General features: G+C 53.9%; 1 protein-coding gene across 1 annotated transcript; it reads left to right on the top strand.

Annotated features, from left to right (window-relative positions):
* The first annotated feature begins 2756 nt into the window (after positions 1–2756).
* On the top strand, positions 2757–24411 carry NYNRIN (NYN domain and retroviral integrase containing). Its single transcript, XM_041759274.1, has 8 exons — positions 2757–3338; positions 12983–13650; positions 13768–15384; positions 16266–16396; positions 16540–16636; positions 18299–18400; positions 18624–18725; positions 19840–24411. The coding sequence occupies exons 1-8, from the start codon at positions 3141–3143 to the stop codon at positions 22691–22693; spliced, it is 5769 nt and encodes a 1922-aa protein (XP_041615208.1). The 5' UTR covers positions 2757–3140; the 3' UTR covers positions 22694–24411.
* The last annotated feature ends 914 nt before the right edge of the window (positions 24412–25325 follow it).

Raw genomic sequence — 25325 nt, 5'->3', positions numbered from 1 at the left:
TCACCAGAGAGGCCCCATCGGGGCCCCCTTCATTATCACACTTTGCTTTATATCCAGTAGAATATTTTTTTTAAAAGATTTTATTTATTTATTCATGATAGTCACACACACACAGAGAGAGGCAGAGACACAGGTAGAGGGAGAAGCAGGCTCCATGCACCGGGAGCCCGACGTGGGATTCGATCCTGGGTCTCCAGGATCGCGCCCTGGGCCAAAGGCAGGCGCCAAACCGCTGCGCCACCCAGGGATCCCTCCAGTAGAATATTTATTGTCCTCTGAAATCACAGCTGTTTTCTTCTTCTCCCAGCCCACGAAGGCCAGGAGTTATCTTCGTCAATATTATACTCCCAGGGCCTGGCTTATAGTAAACGATAAATATGTGTTGAATTTGTTGAATGAGTGAATGAATTTGGCCCCGTGAATGAATTTAGATGAGGAGGCCCAAAGAGATCAAGGATTCAGCTACCTGCTTAATCGTGTGCAACTCATCACGGGCAGTCGGCACCAGAGCCAGACTATTTAACTAAATCCACTATATCCAGGAGGAGAGGCAAGAGGAGGGGAATGGGTAAGCAGGGAGGGTGAGGAGAGCCGGATCCTGGCTGGTGACAGTGGGAAAGAGGGGATCTCTGGGAAAGCGTGGTGATATATTGGCCAGAGGTGAGGTGGGAACAAAAGATGAGATCTAGGAAGGGGAAAATTAAAATGTATTGGGTATCTGTTCTGTGCCAGAAAATGTGCTAACCTGTGCGGTCTGATTTACGACCTGTGCTGTAGGTATTTTTATGAGCTGAAGAAATGGAGTCACAGGAGTTTAAATAAATTACCCTCTTTTATCCATTTATCAAGTACCTGACTCCCAAACTTGACCTCTTTCCATCCTCCACAAGGCCCCTTTGAACTTGAGAACAAACCTTGATCTTCAAAGAGTTTTCCTTGAAGATGCCACTGTGCATGGGGTCTACTGTCAGTTAGAAAAGGTCAGCGACAGGGGATCCCTGGGTGGTGCAGCGGTTTAGCTCCTGCCTTTGGCCCAGGGCATGATCCTGGAGACCCGGGATCGAATCCCACGTCAGGCTCCCGGTGCATGGAGCCTGCTTCTCCCTCTGCCTGTGTCTCTGCCTCTCTCTCTCTCTCTCTCTGTGTGACTATCATAAATTAAAAAAAAAAAAAAAAAGAAAAGAAAAGGTCAGCGACAGACAGTTATGCAGTTATGCACTTACTCAGGGAAGAGTGAGGAGCAGGGGTAGGTGCCTCTCACCTTGCTTCAGAGGAGAACCTGAATCTTGAGCAGCAAGCTTCTGATAAAGGGGTTGCAGATTGAAGTAGGAAGAGTGGAGAGGACCCAAAGTTCACCCTGAGGGTCTGCTTCAAGGTGCTATAAAGAGGCAGGACAGGGACATCAGATGGAGCACAGCAGAAGGCCATGGCACCAGAGGCCACACAGATCACTTTTTCCTTTTCTGGATTCCAGTCTAGGAGGAGCAGCAGGAATGGGGGGTGGGCTGAGCCCAGGGGAGACCAGGAGTAGCCAACACCCTCGTCTCCCCAGCTGGGCCCTCTCCTTGCAGTGGGGTGTTCCCGGCTCCTTGCCTGCGTGGACCCAAACGCTCCACCGCGGGGCAGGCCAGATGTTCCAGGGCCGGCCCCAAGTTAAGGTCCACTGCACTTTGTCCCCATAGGCACAGCTGTGCCTGGTAGAATGCGGGGCTCCTTTTGGGTGTGTGTGTAAAACAAGGGTCACTGCGGCCCAGGACCCAGACTGGGCCCTTCCGTTCAGGTTCAGGTTCAGGGGCAGCGCTGCATTAGGCGTTGTCTGGGCTGAAGAGGACTCCGGGGCAGGGTGTGGGAGGGGGGTGCCCGCCCAGAGCTCCCTGACCGCTGAGGCCGCGCGGCTGGCTGCGGGTGGGTCCTGGGTTGAGGGAACCCCCAAGGCCGTGTTACAGACCAGAGCCCCCTCCCATCCCGAAAGCCTCCCCTCCGGCCATTGCAGAAACTACGAGAGTCCGAAAACTCGGGCGGCTCTGCCCGCCCCCCGGCCCTGGGGGCTTCGGGAGGGTCCGGGCTGCCCGCCAGCCCCGGCGGTCCCCAGACGGGGCAGGGGGTGGCAGGGGGTGCGCAGGGGGTGGCAGGGGGCGGCAGGGGGCGGCAGGGGGCGGCAGGGGGCGGCAGGGGGTGCGCAGGGGGCGGCAGGGGGTGCGCAGGGGGCGGCAGGGGGTGCGCAGGGGGTGGCAGGGGGTGCACAGGGGGTGGCAGGGGTGGTAGGGGGTGGCAGGGGGTGCGCAGGGGGTGGCAGGGGGCGGCAGGGGGTGCGCAGGGGGTGGCAGGGGGCGGCAGGGGGTGCGCAGGGGGTGGCAGGGGGCGGCAGGGGGTGCGCAGGGGGTGGCAGGGGGTGCGCAGGGGGCGGCAGGGGGTGGCAGGGGGTGGCAGGGGGCGGCAGGGGGCGGCAGGGGGTGGCAGGGGGCGGCAGGGGGCGGCAGGGGGTGCGCAGGGGGTGGCAGGGGGTGCGCAGGGGGCGGCAGGGGGCGGCAGGGGGTGGCAGGGGGCGGCAGGGGGCGGCAGGGGGTGCGCAGGGGGTGGCAGGGGGTGGGGCGGCGGCGCCGTCGCCCTCGGCTTCCTGCTCGGTTTCCAGCCCGGAGTTTCCTCAGGCCCCGGCCTCCCCGGCTCCCCCCTGCTCTCCCTTAACCCCTTCCTCGGGGGAAGGAGTGGCCGCGGCCCGCTGCTCCGGGGAGGGCGGGGAGGGCGCGGTGGGAGGAGCCGGCGGAGAGTCCTCCCAGCCAAGCCCCTCTCCCGCACCCGAGCGCCCCTCCTTTCCCCTCCTCTTCCTTCCACCCAGGAAAGGGGAACGTGGAAGGAAATTAACTTTGACCCCTGATTCTGGCTCGGGGCCTGGAACTCGGGGGGAAGGCGGAGGTTTCGAGCGCCCCCGGCGCCCCCCCGCGGCCCCCGGCAGGAAGGGAGCGAAGCGGGCGCCGCGGCCGGCGGGGACGGGGCTCGGCGGCGGCGGGCGGGTCCGCGAGCCGGGAGGACGCGTCCCGGGCGGGGGGCGCGCCGCTGCGACGGGGGCGTGGCCGGGCGCCTGCGGCGCGGGGACCCGGGTGACCCTGCGGCGCCCTGCTTCCAGGGCGGGCGGGGCCGCCATGCTCCTGTCCCGGGGCGAGCCCCCGGCGCAGGAATGGTTCATGGTGCAGACCAAGTCCAAGCCCCGGGTGCAGCGGCAGCGGCTGCAAGTGCAGCGCATCTTCAGGGTCAAGCTGAACGCCTTCCAGAGCCGCCCAGACACCCCCTACTTCTGGCTGCAGCTCGAGGGGCCCAAGGAGAACATGAGCAAGGCCAAGGTAAACAGCTGTCCCCACCCCCAGCCTCCTCCCCCAGCCAGACCCCTGTCACGCTCCCCTGCCCCGGGGACGCGGGTCCCCAGAGGTCCCTCGACCTGGATTGGGCGCTAGGGCGGGCAGGTACAGGGCCGATCCCCTGCCTTTTCACATCCCACTTCTTTCCCTCCGGTTCCCTTTTTCTTTTCTGCCTCACCCCCCTCTGGCGTGTCACTCCTGTCTTTAAAGTGCGCTGAGAGAGCCTCCATGGTGTGTGTTCCCCCGTGAGCCTTCCATGGCCGGGACCCCAGCGTCCGGAGCTTGCGCCTCCATCTGGGGAACAACTTAAGGTCCTGCCTTTCTATGGCCTCTGCAACACCTCTTTGTTCTTCAGCAAGACTCTGGAAGGCTCAGGTCCTTCTGTCTCCTTTTAAGTCTCCTTAAATCCTGAGCTGCCCCTTGGAGCCTCTGGGAGGGCTAGGCTGGAGGGGCCCTTAGAGATGCTTCTAGAGCAGTGCTGGCATTTTGCAGATGAGGTATTGGGGACCGGAGAGGGTTAAGGGGCTTGCCTGAGCGCACAGTGTCAGGTGGGGGGTGGGTGGGTGGCAAGTGCTAGGACCAGAACCCAGGGATCTGGGCTACCTGACCCACACTCTTGATGCCCCAGGCAGCCTCTTGCAGGGCCTGATGTATGTGAGTGTGTGTGTGTGTGAGTGTGTGTGAGTGTGTGTGTGTGTGTGTGTGTGTGTGTGTATGCAGCTGCTCTGGAAGGCAGCAGCCCTTGGGGATGGGTGGGAATCTTGGAGGAAGGCCGTGGGCTTTCAGATGAAAGGGCCTGCTGTGTGGGGCTGGGCACCAGACGGGCCTGGTCACAGTGCACCTCTCTTGCATTCTCCCTGGCTTCTCTCACAAGCTTTTCCTCCACTTGGGCCTCTCAGATTCCCTCTGACCCCCCAGTCATGGCCGAGGTCTCCCTCTTCCCCCAGATTCCCTTATCTTTTCCTGGTAGAAATGCTACAGTTTCCCTGGGTCCCAGGCCACCCACTCCTTGTGCACCATCTCCCTCCCCCCCCACTCCCCAACACACATACTGCTTCCCTAGCTGGGTCTGTACCAGTATCCTAATTGGTCAAGGCCATGGGTGGGGGAGCCCAGAATACACCCGCCAGCAGCAGGCAGGCAGGCAGGCTGGAAAGTTCCTCCCTTGGCCCCTCCACTGAGCTGCTTGGTCAGCAGTTTTTCCAATTCTGACAGAGGTGCTGGGGGAGGGTAGGGGGTGCCTGCTTAGAGAATGGATGGGCAGGAGCCTCTGTGATTCCGACTTTTCAGTAGCTGGGAGGGGGGGGAAGCAGTTAACAAGAGCAGCCTTTGGAGTTGTTTTGGATTCTTAATCTTTTCATTAATTTGAAATAGAACAACTCACCTTTTTATGGGATTGGCACTCTAAGAGGTGCCCAGCGCCCTGCCCCCTGCTTTAAATCCCAGATCAGCTTCTCCAGGCCTTTCTGCTCCTGTTCCCACTGCTGCCTCAGGGTTCCTTGGGCCATTGATCCCTCCTTCACCAGTAACCCCAGGCCCTACTAATGTAACCAGTGGCTCCCTCAATTCCCCTACCCTGTCACCTCATTTCCTTTTGTCTTCCCTCGCGGAAGGGCCCTGTTTAAAATAGAAACACAGCATGAGGGGCTTCTGGGTAAGTCCCTCTCTTATTGCACAGAATGAGCAGAAAGAAGAGATGGTTGGAGGTTTGGAGCAGAAGATTAGGGAAGGTGGGAGGATAAGGCTTTGTCCCAGGAGTTAGGAGATCTGGGCTCAACCTGTTGTCACCAAGCTGTGTCTGGGACAGAGGGGTGTGGCAGCGAGAGTTTGAGATCTGGGTTTGCTACCCTTTAACTGGGTGACCTGGGTCAAATAATTTACTCTCCCTTGAGCCTATTTTCTCATCTATAAAATATGACACCCACATCATGGAAGGATTGTGAGTCAGCTGAAATAATGCATTCTTAAGTACGCTCGCAAATTGGAGAACTATGGGGGTATAGATGTCAGTTATTATTATTTTTAAAAGATTTATTTATTTTAGAGGAGGAGAGGGGCTGAGAAAGAGGGAGGGAATCCTCAAGCAGACTCCCCACTGAGGGCTCCATGTGAGTGGGGGAGTGCCTCCATCTCCAGTTCCCAGGACCCTGAGATGGTGACCTGAGCTGAAACCAAGAGCCAGATGCTCAACTCAACCAGCCACTCAGGCGCGCCCCATACATGTCAGTTCTTTCTTTCTTTCTTTTTTTTTTTTAAAGATTTTATTTATTTATTGATAGAGATGCAGAGAGAGAGAGAGAGAGAGGCCGAGACACAGGCAGAGGGAGAAGCAGACTCCATGCAGAGAGCCCGACCTGGGACTCGATCCAGGGTCTCCAGGATCACACCCTGGGCTGCAAGCGGCGCTAAACTGCTGCGCCACCAGGGCTGCCCAGATGTCACTTATTTCTGTATAACTTTTTTTTTTTTTTTTTGTTTAAGATTTTATTTATTTATTCATGAGAAATACAGAGAGAGAGGCAGAGACAGGCAGAGGGAGAAGCAGGCTCCACGCAGGGAGCCCAGTGTGAGACTCGATCCTGGAACTCCGGGATCACACCCTGAGCCGAAGGCAGACCCTCAATGGCTGAGCCACCCAGGCGTCCCTATTTCTGTGTAACTTTGAAGGAGTGCTTTTGTCTCTGATTTTCAGTCTCCTTATTTATAAAATGAAAAGCTTAAAGTAAGATTAGGGCAGCCCTGGTGGCGCAGCGGTTTAGCGCCGCCTGCAGCCCAGGGCGTGATCCTGGAGACCCTGGATCAGTCCCACGTCCGGCTCTCTGCATGGAGCCTGCTTCTCCCTCTGCCTGTGTCTCTGCCTCTCTCTCTCTCTCTCTGTGTGTGTCTCTATGAAGAATAAATAAATAAAATCTTAAAAAAATAAAATTCACTATATTCAAAAAAATAAAGTAAGATTAAATGCTCTCTAGCGTCCAACAATCTGATATGTGACAATTTCTCAAGTATAAGGATGTCTGTGGCTTCCCTGTGGACGTGCTGTGGCTGACTATTCCCAGCTGTAGGGACACAGAATCTTGCACTTTGATAACATCCCATGATATACAGGTCAATGGCAGAGAGGACCTAGTGAGACCAGAAACTGAAGTATGGGAAAGGGGTGAGCATGGGGGTGGCTGGATTGTGAGGTCGGTGGGGAAGCAGGCTCATCTTGAGAGAGGCCTGGGTATGTTTCTAAATTACATGCACCAGCTTTCCAGGAAGATTTCTGTAGAACTCAAGAGTGCCTTTAAATTGTTATCTTGTGGTGGGATTTAAACAATAATGAAGATATTTACTGGAAATCACCTTCCCCGGGCAGCAAAAACAAATAGTGGGGTGGCCTGGCCTCTGAGGTGAAATCAGCAAGCGTAAAGGAGGGTTTTCATAATGATCAGAGTTACCCATGGACAAGCCTTGCTCACCCTCTGTGCTTGGCCACCATGTGGGGGAGGGTTGAGCACAGAGAGACATTTCGCTCTTCTCCTTTTTTAGAGATGATGGAGGGAGGTGAAGGGGGAGCCAGAGACTGGGTTCAGGGAGCTGTGGCACAGGGTGTAGTTGGCCGACTTTTGACTTGGCTTGTCAGATGGAAGCTGATCTGTCCCCCTTGCTCCACACTGTGAGCACTAACATGGAAATTGGTGGCTGAGGATATGCTGGAGCTGGCTGCTACTGACCCCCTGTTAAAATGTCAGGAAGCTTGCAAAACCAGTGGAGTCCCATTGGTAGTTTGAAATCAGCCATTGTGGGAGTATTTGTGCCATAGAAATTGTCGAATGCCACAAATCAGGGCTCTGTTCCCCTCCCCCCACCCCAGGCTGATTGATGAATACTTACCAGCACACCTAATTGTGTTTTGGGCAATTAATCTTTCTCTCTTTTTTTAAATTTAATTTTTTATTCTGTCAAGGTAATGCACAATTAAAAAGTCCAATCACTTTATTTATTTATTTATTTATTTATTTATTCATTCATTCATTCATTCATTCATGAGAGACACAGAGACAGAGAGAGAGGCAGAGGGAGAAGCAGGCTCCATGTAGGGAGCCTGATGTGGGACTCGATCTCGGTCTCCAGGATCACGCCCTGGGCTGAAGGCAGCGCCAAACCGCTGAGCCACCCGGGCTGCCCAGTCCAGTCGTTTTAAAAAAGCACACAACAGGACACTGTGACTACCTGCCTTGTCCCTCCCAACTTCGTCTTTGGTGCTCTTCCTCCTAGACAGTATTCCCTTTGGCATTTCCTCATCTCCACATTCCTAAACATATATATGTATAGGTACTGCTTATCTTTTGATTAATTGATTTTACATCTCTCTCTTTAAGATTTTAAGTAATCTACACCCAACATTGGGCTTGAACTCCCACCTCCGAAATCAAGAGTCACATGCTCTACCGACTGAGCCAATTAGGTGCCCCAGTTTTAGATATCTTTTTTTTTTTTAAATATTTTATTTATTTATTCATAGACACACACACACACACACAGAGAAGCAGAGACACAGACAGAGGGAGAAGCAGGCTCCATGCAGGGAGCCCGATGTGGGACTCGATCCCGGGTCTTCAGGATCACACCCCAGGCAGCAGGCAGCACCAAACCGCTGCGCCATGGGGGCTGCCCTAGATATCTTTTTATTTCCTGTGTTGTAGGTGGGGATTTAGTCCCTTTACATGACCATCCCTTTTTTTTCCCCAGTATAGTTATATTTCCATTTTCTGTCAAACTTGCATTTACTTTTGCCATCATTATGCCTGTGCATGTATCATTCACATCTGGGCATTGCCATGGACTCTGCTTATGTTTTCTTTTCTTACTTTTTTTATTTCACTAAGACTAGGAACTCGTTTTTAAATTTGCTTGTTTTTATTTGTAGCTGATTCTTACAACTTTAGTAGTCTCTCACTCCAGTTTTCTAGGTCAATCTATGGGTTCTGGGTGTCTTTGCAGTTCCAGCTTTTTTCTTGGAGACATCTTTCTTTCTGTCTAGCCATGACTGCGCAGCTGTCATCCGAGACTTCAGTTTGCTGTCATGCTTGGCATCCCTTTGTCTTTTTTCTTTGTCCAATGTCTTATTTCCTGGACCACATGTCTTTCTCTTTCTTGGGTTGGTGGAGCACATCCATTGGTCACATCAAGTGAGAAAGATGGTACAGTGCTATAGAGTATGCTGCTGATTGCTCTCAACGTGCTTATCTTTTGTTCTACCCTCCAGTATGAACTAGCAGACCCCATGCCTCTTGGTGCTGGTGGTCTTAAAACAATGCCTAGCATATGGTAGGTGCTCAGTGACAATTTGTTGAATGGATCAATCTATTCTAAGATTTCTCTTCACCATCATCCTGGATGGTCTTTGCTTTTTTCCTATGTCGGGTTTCCTTTATTGATTAGCTGGAAGATGCTCCCCAGCACCTTCCTGAGAAAGGTTCCCCCCATCCTTACCCCAGAAAGATTTTGTAGGAGGTAAAATGTTGGAGGAAGTAAAATGATGTGTCTTTGCATATCTACATTGCACATATGAAGGTCACTTGATTGATAGTTTGGTATTGAATTATCAATGGGAAATTATTTTCTTTTGCCTTTTTTTTTTTTAAGATTTTTATTTATTTATTCATGAGAGACACAGAGAGAGAGGCAGAGACATAGGTAGAGGGAGAAGCAGGCTTCCTGTGGGGAACCTGATGTGGGACTCGATCCCGGTACCTGGGGATTCCTGACCTGAGTCGAAGGCAGATGCTCAATCGCTGAGCCACCCAGGCGCCCTGGAAAATGATTTTCCTTCAGAAGTATGGAGGCATTATGCCATTAAAGTTTCGCTTTTGAGATGGCTGAAGCTCTTCGGGTACCAGGTCCTTTGTGTGTGAAGAGTTTTCTCTCTGGAAGTTTGAGGTTTTCCCCACTGTTTTGAGAGTGGGGAAAGGGCTCAGTGAGACCCATTGGTGTGGGTTTGTCTTCATCCATCTTGGGTTACTCCTGCTGTACTCTGTGGGCTCATGTTCTTCAGATCTAGAACATTTTCTGGAACTATTTTGTTGATGATTTTCACCCCTGTGTTCTCTCTTTTTCTAGAACTCCTCAGCAGACATTGAGCTTTCTGGTCTGGTTGTACTTTTTCTTATTTTTTCTCCCATTCTCTAATTCTGACTTTGCTCTGTTTTCTGGAGATCTCCTGAAGTTTCTTTTCCAACCTTTTTATTTTTGAATTTTTTAAAAGATTGGAAAAAAAAAGATTTTATTTATGTATGGGGGGGCACAGGCAGAGGGAGAGAATCTCAAGCAGACCCTCCACTGAGCACAGAGCCTGACCCAGGTCAACCCCACAACCCTGAGAGCATGACCTGAGCTGAAATTAAGAGTCAGACGCTTGGGCAGCCCCGGTGGCGCAGCGGTTAAGCACCACCTGCAGACCAGGGTGTGATCCTGGAGACCCAGGATCGAGCCCCACGTCGGGCTCCTGCATGGAGCCTGCTTCTCCCTCTGCCTGTTTCTCTGCCTCCCTCTCTGTGTCTCTCGTGAATAAGTAAATAAAATCTTAAAAAAAAAAAAAAAGAGTCAGATGCTCAACTAACTGAGCCACTCAGGTGCCCCACTGGGTCTGCCTTTATATTTATTTATTTATATTTTAAATTTTATTTATTTATCTATGTATTTATTTTTTTAAAGATTTTATTTGTTTATTCATGAGACACACACACACACACACACACATACACAGAGGCAGAGACACAGGCAGAGGGAGAAGCAGGCTCCATACAAGGAGCCTGATGTGGGACTCGATCCCGGATCTCCAGGATCACACCCTGGGCTGCAGGTGGCGCTAAACCGCTGCACCACTGGGGCCGCCCCTATATTTTAAATTTTAATTTAATTTAATTTATTTTAATTTTTAAGTAACCTCTATAACCAGTGTAGGGTTTAGGCTTACAACCCTGAGATCAAGAGTTTCATGCTTTACTGGCTCAGCCAGCCTGGCACCCCCCCCCACCCCCCTGTCTGCCTTTTTAAGTGTTCCCCTTCACTCTCAATTCCAGAGTTTCTTGGTGCTATCATTTTCTGAGCCTTTTGAGTATTCTGCAGGGTTATTTGAGGGTGATTCTGGAAGGCACCTAATGAATGGCAGCTGACTTAGGAAAAAAGCAAATCTTAAGTCAGGTGTTAAATAATAAAACACCTTGGTTGAGTATAGACTGACATTAAACTATTTGGTGTTGCTGTTTTTCTTTAACCTACAAGTTGACAGAAGACCTGTGGGACACTGGGCAATGTGTTTTTACAAATACACCACTCTTTTTCTGTGCTTATTTTGTTCCTACCTCTTCTTTACTTTGTCACCTTCTGGAGGAAAAAGGTCTGGGTGGGCTTTTTTTTTTTTTTGGGTGGGCTTTAAGCAGGAAAATTGCTCCAGGTATTTTCTGGATGTAATTGCCTATTTATTGTTCTTCTTGTTCTTCTTCTTGTTCCTCTTCTTGTTCTTTTAAAATTTTATTGATTTATTCATGACAGACACAGAGAGAGGCAGAGATATAGGCAGAGGGAGAAGCGGGCTTCCTGCAGGGAGCCCGATGTGGGACTTGATCCCAGGACCCTGGGATCATGACCTGAGCCAAAGGCAGATGCTCAACCACTGAGCCACCCAGGTGCTGCTTGCCTGTTATTTCTTTACTTTTTTTTTTCTGTAAGGTATAGATGGCACTGTAATTAAGACCCCAGCCTTTGGAGTCAGAGTGCCTGAGTATCCCAGCCTACAATCTGTGTAACCTTGAACCTGTACCCTTGCTTGCTCATCTGAAAGGGGGATGGTAGTAATTTCCTTATAGGACTGAGGGAGGAATAAATGTGATCATGTGTATAAAGAGCCCAAAACAAAGTTAGTGTTCAGTGAATATTAGTTCACATTTATTATTTGGAAAAAAATCTTAGTTTTTAAATATCTTTTAGTTAAAAAGTATTAAACAGTTAATGGAATAATAACTATTTTAAGCTCTTTGCACAAAGAGAAAGAAGCCACCCGCAATCTTCTCCAGCACATCTCTTCATTTTTATATATTGTATTCAAGTAATTGGAATGCAGGGGGACTGGGATGGGCATTTGTTAAGGCCTATGACTGTTACCCTACCCTTGGTCAGATTCACCCTTGCCGGACAGTGGGACCTGCTAAGGTTCTGTGTGGGAGGGGTTGGTTCAGGATGTCTATCAGGTTTTGAGCTGGTTTTGGACTGATCCAAAAGGGCTCAGACCTGGGCCTAAGTGCCTAGGTGTATTTTAGGCCCTTTGGGGAAGGGGTTGGAGGTCTGTGGCCTGATCCAGGTGGAAGAGGTAAGCATAGGCCTGAGCAGGGGGCTGGAGTGGGCTTTAGGATGGCTGCTGGAGATCTGAAATGGAGCCTCTGTTCCCTTATGCAACTGTTAGGGAAAAACAGGAAGAGGGATGACTGTCATGGATGTGGGGATATGGAGAGACAGGAGGACATGAGGGTGAATGCAATCAACATGGGTTGGCTGATGACAAGCGAGAGCCCATGCTCGCATGGAGTTCATGGGGCCATGCTGGTACAACTCAGCTGTATAGAGGAGAAACCCAACTTCTCCCATCCCAGTGACTGCTGAAGACTGAGTGTGTGAGCCCCGTAAACATGAGGACTTGGTCTGCCTGGAGAGCCAGAGGCCTTCGTTCTGGTTCAGCCATTGTGCATATCTGCGGGGTTCCCCTGGATGTTGGCCCAGTGACTTACCTCCTCTGTTCCCTCTGGGCAACAGAGTTACCATGGTTACAGGTACAGGTTGTGCTTAGAGACCTTCTAGAGGGGGATTAAGCCAGAATCCCACAAGATTACCCTGTAGTCACTGTGCGATCTGAGGAGGTGGAAAGAGCTCTGGTTTCAGAGTCGGATGTGGATTGTGGTCCTGGTTCATCACCCTCTAGCTGTGTGTCATTGGGCAAGTGGTGTATCCCTTCTGAGCATGCAGAATGGGGATGGGTGGTGCGATGCCGGACCCTAGGCTAAGCACTTCCTTTGTATTAACTCATTGAAGCTTCATAATAGCCTGAGGAGGGGGGAACCTGTTACCCCTATTTTACAGATGAGTCGCAGGCACAGGGAGGACACATAACTTGCCTCAGGTCACATAAGTCCCTGGCACATGGAGGATACTCAGTAGTGTGCAGTTCTCTTTCTCTGCTAGCTCACGTTTCTAGAACACCAAGGTAGGGCTGGACCTTAGAGGTATCTCAATTAACCTGCCATCTTACAAAGGAAGGGACAGAGGTCCTGAGAAGAAGGTACATTTCCCACAGTTAACCTACCTAACCTGTTGTAGTCAAGTTGGAACTAGAAGCGGGGCCCTCGACTGTAAGCCTAGATGGTTTCCCCTTTCCCTGGGTGCCTGTCTCATTCTGTCAGAGTTCCCTGGGAAGAAACGAATGTGTGAGGAGGCAGGACCAGCAGAGAGGGGTGGCATTTGGATTATGGTAGGCAAGGGGAGGGCGTGTTCTTGCTGAAGGGCCGGCCTTGGGAGTGGGCAGTGCCAGCCAGTGAGTGCAGGCCCATAAAGGGATGACTTCTTTGTGTTTGCTCTCCTCACTGTGGCTTTAGGAGTATCTGAAGGGCCTGTGCAGTCCGGAGCTGTGGAAGGAGGTTCGCTACCCGCAGGCCCTGCACTGCGCCTTCCTTGGGGCCCAGGGCCTCTTTCTTGACTGTCTCTGCTGGAGCACCCTGGCCTACCTGGTGCCTGGTCCCCCCGGCTCCCTGATGGTCGGGGGGCTGACGGAGTCTTTCATCATGACCCAGAACTGGCTGGAAGAGCTGGTGGGGAGGCTGCGCTGGGGCCCTGCCGCTCTGCTCACCCCTCGGGGGATCTGGGAGGCTGAGGTGACCAGGGCCTTTGGGGCCCTGGTCTGGATCCGTGGTGACCAGTACGCAGGGGATCTGCTGCAGCTGCCCCCAGCGGTCCAAGAGCTGCTGCTGAGCCTGGTGCGGGATGCTGCGGGCAAGGAGGACATCATCGAGTGGCTTGGCCGCATTGGCACCTCTGAGTCTCGCTCTGACCCCGAGGTCCTGATCTGCCCTTCCCACCAGCAGAAGGAAGGCCCGGCTATGGTGTCTGTGGGAGATGGTCCTGGGCCCTTCCTGGAGGTGGGGGCCTTCCAGAACAAGAGTCTAGAACACTCAAAGAGATTGACCAGCCTGGGAGCCACCAGGGCCCTGGTCTCGGGCACCCCAGGCCAGAACATACAGCAGGAAACAACCAACCAGCTGGTACGGTAAGTTCTGAAGAATCTGTCTGGCTTTTCCAATCCTGTTTGTGCTCCCCACCCCAAGGAAGTAGTTGGGGACTTAAGCGGTCTAACCACCTTTCCAACAAACTTGGCTTCTTCCAGAGTCGATTCCAACAGCCATGGTGGTACGGACAGCGCTCGAGAGGAAGGCCCAGCGCGTGCCACCGGCAGCCAGGACTCTGCAAACCACACACAGGCCCTGTCCCAGCCAAGGCAGGGCCAGAGAGTGGAAGACAAACTCCCCTTCCAGCCTCCTGTGTCAGCCCTGGGTGTGTGCCCACCCTGGAAGGCCTGGACCCCAGGGCCAGCCTTTGGGCCCTTGTGGCCGGGTGCCATCGCCGCCACCTTCTGGAGGATCAATGAGCTGCACTCCCTCCACCTGGCTTGGCTGCTGTCCCAGGCGTGCTTCAGTTTCCCCTTCTGGCAGAGGCCACTGGGCCCCATTCAGTTCAAGCTGCCAGGCCAGAACCCTTTGCCCTTAAATCTCGAGTGGAAGCAGAAGGAGCTGGTTCCTTTGCCCAGCATGGAAAGCCCAGACTGCAGACCAGATGGGGGACCAGGAGGAGATGCAGCTCTACAGAGTTGCCGAAGGCCAGAGACCCCCAAGAAGGTCATGAGTTTATTGGTGGTCTCAGGGGCCTCAGTAAAGGACAAGACCAGCCCAGGACTTCCACAGATAGGGCCACCCTTGACCTCTGTACCCCAGCTGCAAGCTGGGAGTGAGCCAGGGGATCAAGGAAGCCTGCAGTGGGATTGTAAGGGGCCAGAAGAGGGGCCCTTTCCAGCACTGCCAATTGAGCAAGGAGTGTCTACACCTCAGGGGAGGCCCGTGGCTCAAGGGGGGCTGACCCCTCAGTCAGTACCCGATGCTCAAACAGTGCCTGAAACTCTCGAAGTGCCCATGGCTGCAGCAGTGCCCACAGCTCAAACCCCACCCACAGATCAAGGGCTGTCTGCAGTCCCCAAAGTGCCTACAGCTCAGATGACGCTGGCAGTCCACACAGAACCTGCAGCTCTCGAAGTGCCTTCGGCTACAATAAAGCCAGCAGCTCAAGGGGTGCCCACAACTCAGAAGGCAGCCGAGGGTCTGCCGGTATCAGCAGCTCCCGTGGTACCTGCAACTCCAAAAGCTTCCGCAGCTCAGAAAATGTCTGCGGCGAAATCATTACCTGTAGGGCCCCAAACACCCAAAGCTCAAACTGGGCCTGCAGCCAAAACAGGGTCTGTTGCCCCCAAAGCACCTGCCGCCCCCAAAGCACCTGCCACCCCCAAAGCACCTGCCACCCCCAAAGCACCTGCTGCCCCCAAAGCACCAGCTGCCCCCAAGGCCTCCAAAGCTCCCAAAACACCTGCAGCTCAGAAGACTCCCACAGATCCAGGGCCAGTCTTGGATGCAGCCAAACTGAGCGAGGGCCAGCCTTCGTCAAGGGGTGGTACCTCCTTCCCAAAGGGCCAGGGGGAGGCTGAGAGGCAGGGTCCCCATTCTGGCAGCACCTTTGCTCCCAGTAGTAAGCACCCACCTCAGATGGAGGGGCTCCTGGGGGCTCGAGAGGGGACCGCAAGGCAGCAGCCTCGCCACCCACAGGCAAACAGCACAGTGACCAGCTTCCAGAGGTACCACGAGGCCCTGAACACACCTTTTGAGCTGAACCTGTCGGGGGAACCTGGGAACCAGGGGTTGCGGCGAGTGGTCATTGATGGCAGCAGTGTGGCCATGGTGTGAGTACCCACAGACGTGGGGTGGACGTCTGCTCTTGACCTCTGGGTATGGGTGATGTGAGGAACCAGTGAGGAAACTGTGGGAGGGAGGTGGCAATGGTGAGCGGCATGCTAGGAGTGTGGGCGGAGTTGTTAAGACAGCCCTGCGAAGGGAGATTTTTGTTTTCTTTGATAGAAGCAGAAACAGGCTCAAAGAGGTGATGAATCTTGTCCGAGATTCTAGAGTCTACTAAGGGGCCTGGCCAGCCTATAGATTGGCTTCTGATCTGTCCACTGCCAAGGCCTACACTCTTGCTGCTGCAGCCCACCTGACATGGCATGGCGTCTGTCAACCCCCGGCTGGCTCTCAGTGTTGAGCCCGCACCTTATGGCCCAGCACAGTGTCCTTTATGCGGTTTTTCCTGACCGTGCCGATCAGCCTGTAGAGACGATCCTTCCGGCACGGCGCTTACTGCTGTACACGTGTTAGCATAAACGTATGGAAGGCCTGTGGTCTTTTCCCACACACGATGGTAGTGATCTGTGCTGAGCACACTCCCGGCGCACAGTAAGTGGCAATGACTGTTCGCTTCCAGCCCTGAATTGACTTCTTTGTGTAGAAATTAAGTTGCCTTCTTTTTCCTTTTGCCCTGGAGGTCCCTACACACATACATATGTGCCCCACCCCACAAGTGCACATGAACACACACAGGGGTGAGTGAGCCCGGTAGGTGTTCACAGAATGTTCGATGATGGAGGAAAGGGAGAAGGGCATCGTTGGTGCTGGTGCGGGTGTGTGGCACTGCCTGCTGAACTGCCGGGCTTGGCTCTGAGGGAGTGGGAGAGATGCCAGGCTGTTCCTCAGGGGGAGGTTGTTCCCTCACTTCCCACCACCCCCACAGGCATGGCCTCCAGCACTTCTTCTCCTGCCGTGGCATTGCCATGGCGGTTCAGTATTTCTGGAACCGGGGCCACCGAGAGGTCACTGTGTTCGTACCTACCTGGCAGCTGAAGAAGAACCGGAGGGTGAGAGGTGAGCTGTCCACTGCCCACTGCCGGCCTCCCCCCGCCCCGGCCCCTCTAGTGTCACCATGCTTTTTCTTCCCTGCCTCTGTCCCTACCATGGTGTCTTGTAGCCCTTCTTCTGAGCACCGGTCTTCTGCTTTTCACCTCCAGAGAGCCACTTCCTGACGAAGCTGCACTCCCTCAAGATGCTTTCCATTACCCCCTCCCAGCTTGAGAATGGCAAGAAGATCACCACCTACGATTATAGGTGTGCCAGTCCCAGGCCTTCTTTCTGCAGGGCTCCAGGGGCTGGGCTGGTGTGTCATGTGGAATCCTGCCTCTCCCACTCCGGAGAGTTGGAGGCCAGATGTCAGAGGGGCATGTCGGAGAGGACCGCTTGGTGCACAGGCCCTCTGTAGGGAGAGGGAGGGAGACAGTGTGGACAGGGCTCCGAGATCGGCTCTTCCCAACACCAAGGGGGAGTCCTGACTTTGAGACTCTGCAGCTCTACTCCCTTGGTAAACAGGCTTTCCTCCCCCATTACCTATGGCCTGAGACGCACTTTGGATAGGACTAGCCCAGGTGACTTCTGGTACTTCCAGTGAGCTGTTGCCCAAGATGTCTGTCTGTCTGTCTTGGTACAGTTTGGGCTAAAGTTCATGTCTCAAGGAACTGCTTCACAGTCTTTTCCTCCCCTCAGCCCTGGCACTGGGAGGAGGTATGTGCGTGTGACTGTATGTGGTCGGAGCCCTGGTGGGCTCTGAAAATGGAGTTAGGCTGGCCCTATCTCCTTGCTAAAGCCCCAGTGCCTACCTACTTGGCAGTCCTAAGCACCCAGTGCCCAGCATGGCTGCAGGACTAGTACACACAGGGGGAGCCTGTGATGCTGCCCCTGTTTGGGCAGAGAAGGCCCTGCCATACATAGTCACCGGTCCGAGGCCGGAGATGATGCTGGGCACATGTGGGTCTTGGTGGGCACATGTGGGTCTTGCTGCACCGAGGCACTTCTTGGGCTGGGTATTGAGAAGTTCTGTCCCTCCCCACTTTTCCCAAGACCTGGCATCTTACAGGGGCTGGGCATGGTCACCCAGGCATCCTCCCTTTGAGAGCTAGACCGGTTGGTAAGGTCTTTAAGTGCCTCTAATTTCTGGGCTGGCTTTGAGGGAAGATGGCTCATCCGCATAGGGCCCTCTGCTGGGCACTTATGGAATGGCATGCTTGGGGCCGCCAGGATGGCAACCTTCAGGGAATGCCGAGAAGTAGGTGGCCTTTGCTTTCTTTCCTGGTCACAGCCCTCTTTCAAGGAGAGGTGGTCCTTGGAAAAGTGGATTTGTTTATTCAGGTATGTGTTTTTATATATGTTTAGGTGTATATACATACATACATAGTACACGTGTGTATGTGCCGCGTGTGTACGTACATGTATGTATGTCTCTTGGCACGTATGGGGAATGTTGTGCCTTGGTGAAGAAGGATAATGGAATATCTGTGTGCACGCTGCGTGGCAGGCCCTGAGGCAGACACGTCAATGTGCTGTCTCATCAGTTTAATCCTCACAGCAATACAGGGCAGGTATCTTCTGTCCATTTTACAGACGTGGAAACTGAAGCTGCAAAAATGCATGCGTGAACATGGATGAGTATGCAGTTTCTCGTACGCGTGTCTGTGCATGCGTATGTCTGCCTGTTAAACAGGGGTCTGCGTTTGTGTGTACATTTGGGGGTATGCATCCAACTTCACACTCCCGGGGGCTTGTGGTGACCCTGGATGGCTGCAGAGACGAGGGGATGGGCTCCTGATCTGGCTCCCCAACCACCAAGGGCAGCATTTTTGGTCAGCACACCTCAACGTGTCACTGCAAGTTCATTTCCCCCAGAGGGCCCCGCGAGTGAGGGTTTTTGGGTGGTGAGCAGCACCCCTCCTCCTGCAGGTTCATGGTAAAGCTGGCAGAGGAGACGGATGGCATCATCGTCACCAATGAGCAGCTCCATATCCTGATGAATAATTCCAAGAAACTGATGGTCAAAGATCGGTGAGGCGATCCCAGGGACTTGAGCTTTTCCTTCTCTGCTGATGTCAGGCAGTCTCTGGCAAGGGGGTGCTGGGTTGGAGAGAGGTGCCCTGGAGCCATGCCCACCAGCACCTCCTGGGAGGAGATACGGGTCTCAATGCCCTGTACAGACACCCTGAGGGCAATGGGCTGTAGATGAGTCAGGGCCTCCTCTATGACCATATTTCTTCTCTCTTGGCTCCAGCCTGCTGCCCTTCACCTTTGCGGGGAATCTTTTCATGGTGCCAGATGACCCCCTGGGCCGTGACGGCCCCACCTTAGACGAGTTTCTGAAGAAGCCAAACAGGTAATGGGCCGGGCCTCCACTGCCTCCGAGGCCCTCCTGGGGCTGATCAGAAGCTTAGTGCTAGCCAAAGTCTGTCTAGTAGTGCTTAGCAAAGAGCAGAGTGATTTGATTTTTCAGCTCTTTGCACTTCTACCACATATTGATGCCTCCATAAGCCACTTGTGGTATGGTTTTTTTTAGTTTTACAGTTTTGCACACATGCTTGAATACTGCATGCACCCTTCCACAGTTGGCATCTGGACTACTCTACGTTTTATTTTTTCCCCCAGATATATGCCATCTTAATGCACGTGGCTCATTTTAATGGCGTTGTGATATTCCATTCCATAAGTATCCAACGGACTTACTGAACTTTTTGTTGTGGGCCATTTGACATTTCCCATATTATGCTGTTGGCATCAGTGCTGCAGTGGACAGCGTCATTCTTATTTCATGGTGAACAGGGGGAGCTGTGCTAGAGTACATACGGGTGAATTTTTTCCATATCTATTATCTTTGATTCTCACACTCACAACTTGAGTTAGACATGTATGACCATTATCCTGGACCTGGCATCCACCTGTTCTGAGCAGCCTCACTGCCCACTCCACAGCTCCCAGGGCCCAGCCCGGGACTGTGGTCAGGGCCACTGCGTCCTGAGCCAGGTCCCTCAGTCTCATTTCCCTGGTTTGGGAGAAAGTGATGTGGAGGACGTTTGTCTGCTGTGCCCTCCCATGCCCCTTGTCGGGCCTCGTTCCCTGTTTTGGCCTTCCCCTGGCTTGCTCATCGGAGGGGCCAGATGGAAGTGTCAGTCATTTACCTCTTACCAAATCATTGGCTTAGAACTGGTTGAAAATGTTACTTGGATAATGAAGTTTTGATCAGATGAGCGTCCAAGTCATAGCTGAATCTCTAATATGGAGGCCTGGCAGGTGCTGGAGCTAGAGGAGTTACCTGCGGGCAGGGTCCTGATGCAGGCTCTGCTGTGCTGCAGGCTGGCACCTGGCCAGGCTCAGGGATGCATGGCCATGGGGCAAGGCTCTGCAGATGTGCTTTCTCCCTCAGGGGCCCCCTTCCTCCTCCACTCGGCCCCTTAGTGCCTCTCCTCTGCTCTTCCTCTGCCCTTCCGGTGTAGGCTAGACACCGATGTTGGCAACTTCCTGAAGGTGTGGAAGACGCTTCCTCCCAGTTTGGCCAGCGCCTCTGAGCCGAGTGATGGTGCTGACCCTGTACCTGTGGAGAGTCTGCAGAACACAGAGGAAGTCAGGGAGGAGAAGGAGGAGAGGCAGCAGGATGGGGAGCAGAGGGAGGGGCAGGGGGTGCGGGAGCCACCTGAAGAAGATGCCCTGGACTCCTCCCTGGCATCAGTGTTCAGGGCCGAGTGCCCTTCCCTATCAGAGGAAATTCTCCGGTGCCTCAGCCTCCAGGATCCCCCCGACGGGGCCCTGGATATCGATCTCCTGCCGGCGCCGGCTTCCCCCTATCTGGGCATCCCCTGGGACGGGAAGGCTCCCTGCCAGCAGGTGCTGGCCCAGCTGGCCCAGCTGACCATCCCCAGCAACTTCACTGCGCTCTCCTTCTTTGTGGGGTTCATGGACTCCCACCGGGATGTCATCCCTGACTATGAAGCTCTCCTGGGGCCCCTGCACAGCCTCCTCAAGCAGAAGCCAGACTGGCAGTGGGACTGGGAGCATGAGAAGGCCTTCCTGGCTCTGAAGCGAGCCCTCGTGTCTGCCCTCTGTCTGATGGCCCCCAACGCCCAGCTGCCCTTCCGCTTGGAGGTGACCGTGAGCCAGGTGGCCCTAACGGCTGTTGTCTATCAGGAGCACTCAGGGAGGAAGCACCCCATAGCCTATACCTCAAAACCTCTCCTCCCTGACGAGGAGAGTGAGGGCCCCCAGTCGGGGGGAGACAGCCCCTACGCTGTGGCCTGGGCCCTGAAACATTTTTCCCGCTGCATTGGAGACACCCCCGTGGTCCTGGACCTTTCCTACGCCTCTAGGACCACTGTAGGTCCCGAGATGCGGGAGGGCCGCAGGGTTTCCAAAGCGTGGTTGATCCGATGGTCCCTTCTGGTGCAGGACAAAGGCAAGAGGGCGCTGGAATTGACCCTCCTCCAGGGCCTGCTGGGAGAAAACCGACTGCTGACGCCCGCCTCCTCCATGCCTCGCTTTTTCCAGGTTCTGCCTCCTTTTTCCGACCTGTCCACTTTCGTCTGCATCCACATGTCGGGCTATTGCTTTTACCGGGAGGACGAGTGGTGCGCGGGCTTCGGCCTCTATGTGCTGTCCCCCACCAGTGCCCCCGTCTCCCTCTCCTTCTCTTGCTCCCCTTACACACCAACCTACGCCCACCTGGCGGCCGTGGCCTGTGGCCTGGAGCGCTTTGGGCAGTCCCCCCTCCCCGTGGTTTTCCTCACACACTGCAACTGGATCTTCAGCCTCCTGTGGGAGCTCCTGCCCCTGTGGCAGGCTCGAGGCTTCCTCTCCTCGGACGGCGCCCCGCTACCTCACCCAGGCCTGCTCTCCTACATCATATCGCTCACCTCTGGCCTCTCGTCCCTCCCGTTTATCTACCGAACCTCCTACCGGGGCTCCCTGTTTGCTGTGACGGTGGACACATTGGCCAAGCAGGGTGCGCAGGGCGGCGGGCAGTGGTGGAACCTGCCAAAGGATGAGCCCGTCCCCGCAGTGTCCCCCCACACCATGGGCCAGCGGCCCGACTTGCTGGCGTTACAATGCAGTGACAGCACACTGGCTGAGATTATTGCCAAGCTGCGGGCCGGGCAGAAATTGCCTGGCTCCTCCCCCTTCAGCTCCGTCTTTAACTCACTCAGCCTCCACCAGGAGAGCGGCTTGCTCATGTTCAAGGGGGAGAAGAGGCCCCGGGTCTGGGTGGTCCCAAGGCAACTCCGGAGGGACCTGATTTTCTCTGTGCACGACCTTCCCCTGGGCGCCCACCAGAGGCCCGAGGAGACCTACCGGAAGCTGCGTCTGCTGGGGTGGTGGCCTGGGATGCAGGAGCACGTGAGGGACTACTGCCGGAGCTGCCTGTTCTGCATCCCCCGAAACGTCACGGGCGGAGAGTTGAAGGTGATCGAGTCCCCGTGGCCCCTCCGGTCCACTGCCCCCTGGTCCACCCTGCAGATCGAGGTGGTGGGCCCGATCACCGTAAGCGAGGAGGGCCACAAGCATGTGCTGATCGTGGCTGACCCCCACACCAGGTGGGTGGAGGCGTTCCCACTGAAGCCCTACACGCACACAGCGGTGGCACAGGTGCTGCTGCAGCACGTGTTTGCCAGGTGGGGCGTTCCCGTGAGGCTGGAGGCGGCCCAGGGCCCCCAGTTCGCGCGGCACGTGTTGGTGAGCTGCGGGCTGGCCCTGGGAGCCCAGGCGGCGTCCCTGAGCCGGGACCTTCAGTTCCCCTGCTTGACCAGCTCAGACGCCTACTGGGAATTCAAGAGGGCCCTCAAGGAGTTCATCTTCCTGCATGGCAAGAGGTGGGCTGCGTCCTTGCCCTTGCTGCACCTGGCCTTTAGGGCCTCCTCCACCCAGGCCACGCCGGTCCAGATCCTGACGGGGGGCGACGTGAGGCTGAGCGAGCCCCTGTGGTGGGAGATGAGCAGCGCCAATATTGAAGGGCTCAAGATGGACGTGTTCCTGCTGCGGCTGCTCGGGGAGCTGCTGGAGCTGCACTGGCGGGTGGCCGAAAAGACTAGTGACAAGGCAGAGAACAGGCGTTTCAAGCGGGAGAGTCAGGAGAAGGAGTGGAATGTGGGTGATCAGGTCCTTTTGCTGTCCCTCCCCAGGAATGGCAGCAGTGCCAAGTGGGTGGGCCCCTTCTACATTGGGGACCGGCTGAGCCTGTCCCTCTACAGAGTCTGGGGCTTCCCAACTCCGGAGAAGCTTGGGTGCATCTACCCCAGCAGTCTGATGAAGGCCTTCGCCAAGAGTGGCACGCCTCTGTCCTTCAAGGTCTTGGAGCAATGACCTGGTCCGAGGTCCTGGGCTTTTGCTGCTAGGCCTACGCCATCCCCGGGAAGTGGTCTCACGGTCCCCTGAGAGCCTTGGTTGTGCCTTCTGTGGAGAAGTTAGTTCACAAAGCTTTGCTGAATTGCCTTGAAGTGGGGTGGGGGGAGGCAGTGTCCCTACAGAGACATCCCCAGTTGGGGGTATTGGGAGCATCTGTCAAAGGCTGTGAGATACAGGCCTCTGGCAGTTCCACCTTGGGGTAAGGGTAGTCCAGGCTCAGTGTCTTTCCCCAAGCATCCCCTTCGTCCTGTCACACGGGTGGAGGTATCTTACACATACTTCCCAAAACTTTACTTCTGGTGTGGCTCTGGGCCTCAAAGTTGGAACTACATTCCCTCCTTCAATGTGGACTCTACCTGAACTGTTCATTGGGGGACCTTTTGCCCTTCAAGGTGTCACAGCTGACACAAATTCATGAGTTTGTCACAGCCCATCCTGCATCCTGTAGCTGCAGTCCTCAGGCCAGGGTTGGCCTGCCCTGCTGCCAAAGAGGGGCTGGCAGTTCTGGGCGTGAAGCTTGTAGCTGGGGTAGGAGTAGGGCCTGCCACATAGAGCATCCTGCTTGTCAGCAGGGGAAGGGCAAGGGGAGACAGCCTACCTCAGTTGGCTCCAGCCAATGGAGACAAGTCCCCATCCCCTGCTTCAGTGGCATCAACCATACAGAAATCAAGGATCTCGATGCCGAGCATGGCATCTTAACAAGCTACTTCAGCTGGACCAAGGGGCCCAGGCCTCTTTCAAGGGGACAGGGCATCTAAAATGAACAGTCTGGCATGGCTCTACCTCCCAACCCCACCCCAAAGCCCACAGCCCTCTTTTCTCCCCGTGTCTACTGTAACCTGCATCCCCAGACCCCGCACAGTGTGTGACTGCTTCTGTTGGATCACCCCATCCCCTGCACCTGCCTTCTGCGTAGAGCAAGACCCAGCTCCCTCAGAGCCAGTCTCTGCAGAGGTTATCTTGTAGGGAGAGTGAATTTCTCACAGGCATGTGTGGTTACGCTTACTCCTGTGAGTTGCTGATGCTGCCACCGACAGAGTAGTTCCAGGTGGAGGCTGGCACACCGGGTCACTCTGGCGGGGCCTCTAAGTAGTTGATTTCTTCAAAGTGGAGCCAGTCTGCTGGCCCAGCCCGGGCTGCCAACGAACTGGGCATTGCTAGAGCTAGGCGTAGCCTTCCATTGTGTTCAATCTGCGTGTTTTGCAGCCAAGGGAAGAGGCCCAGAGGAGGAAGTGATGTGCCCAAAGTCACAGCTAGTTGGTGGCTGAGTTGGAACCAGGTTTAAGCTTCCTGACTAAGTTCACTTTAAACAGGGTTCTGGCAACACACTCAAGGGAGAGAATCCTTCAGAATCCCCTCCCAATTCCCCACCTCCCAACTCTTGTAGACAACTGCTTCGATGTTGCCCTTAAACCATTTCCAGCTATTCATTCTGTCCCGGAGAGAATGATTGGGTGACAGCTGAGAGATGGAAAAGTGAGCTGTGGGATTGTTAGCAGGTACCTTCTTTTTTCTTTTCCCTCGGCTCCCCAGCTTCTCTAAGCTCCTCCCTGCAATTGTATGCCACCTCCTCCCTCTCCCCTTCCCCTACCGCAACTGTTAACCACGTTTATGACCTTATACCCTTTTATATGATTTTTTTTCATTCGATTTGTCAATAAATGGATCCAAACGGAGCCAATGTCCAGTTCTTTTTAGCTGCAGACTCAATTCTGGGAGAGGGGAGGGTGGGGGCAGTTGTGGGGTATGGCTGCTGCAGGTTTCCCAGGCTGACTGGCAGAATTGAAGGCCCGGGCACTTTTTTCTTTTCTTTTTCTTTTCTTTTCTTTTCTTTTCTTTTCTTTTCTTTTCTTTTCTTTTCTTTTCTTTTCTTTTCTTTTCTTTTCTTTTCTTTTCTTTTCTTTTCTTTTTTTCTTTTCTTTCTTTTCTTTTCTTTCTTTCTTTTCTTTCTTTCTTTCTTTCTTTCTTTCTTTCTTTCTTTCTTTCTTCTTTCTTTCTTTCTTCTTTCTTTTTCTTTCTTTTCTTCTTTCCTTCCTTCCCTTTAAAAGATTTTGTTTATTTATTCATGAGACACAGAGAGAGAGGCAGAGACACAGGCAGAGAGAGGAGAAGCAGGCTCCACGCAGGGAGCCTGATGCAGGACTCGATCCTGGGACTCCAGGATCATGCCCTGAGCCAAAGGCAGACGTTCAACCACCGAGCCAACCAGGAATCAATCTTTCTTTCTTTCTTTCTTTCTTTCTTTCTTTCTTTCTTTCTTTCTTTCTTTTTCTTTCTTTCTTTTCTTTCTTTCTTTCTTCTTTCTTTCTTCTTTTTCTTTCTTTCTTTCCTTTCTTCCTTCTCTTTTTAAAAATTTATTTAAATTCAATTTGCCATCATATAGTATAACACCCAGTGCTTATCACAGCACATGCCCTCCTTAATGCCCTCCAGTTACCCCCCCCCACCTGCTTCCCCTTCTGCAACCGTTTGTTTCCCAGAGTTAGAAGTCTCATGGTTTGTTGTCCTCTCTAATTTTTTTGCCACTCAGTTTCCAGGCATCACCATTCTGAGCTTATGCTCTTATTTTACAGATGAGGAGACTGGCACC

Source organism: Vulpes lagopus, chromosome 6 (assembly GCF_018345385.1).
Source record: "Vulpes lagopus strain Blue_001 chromosome 6, ASM1834538v1, whole genome shotgun sequence".
Taxonomy (NCBI): Eukaryota; Metazoa; Chordata; class Mammalia; order Carnivora; family Canidae; genus Vulpes; species Vulpes lagopus.
This window is presented reverse-complemented; position numbering and strand designations above follow the sequence as displayed.

What these genes read in the sequence shown, in the direction of transcription:
- NYNRIN (XM_041759274.1), top strand. Translation starts at nt 3,141, where the DNA reads ATGCTCCTGTCCCGGGGCGAGCCCCCGGCGCAGGAATGGTTCATGGTG. An exon ending in GAAGAACCGGAGGGTGAGAG is followed by an intron (nt 16,397 to 16,539) that starts GTGAGCTGTCCA and finishes TTTCACCTCCAG; the next exon opens with AGAGCCACTTCCTGACGAAG. An exon ending in AAACTGATGGTCAAAGATCG is followed by an intron (nt 18,401 to 18,623) that starts GTGAGGCGATCC and finishes TCTTGGCTCCAG; the next exon opens with CCTGCTGCCCTTCACCTTTG.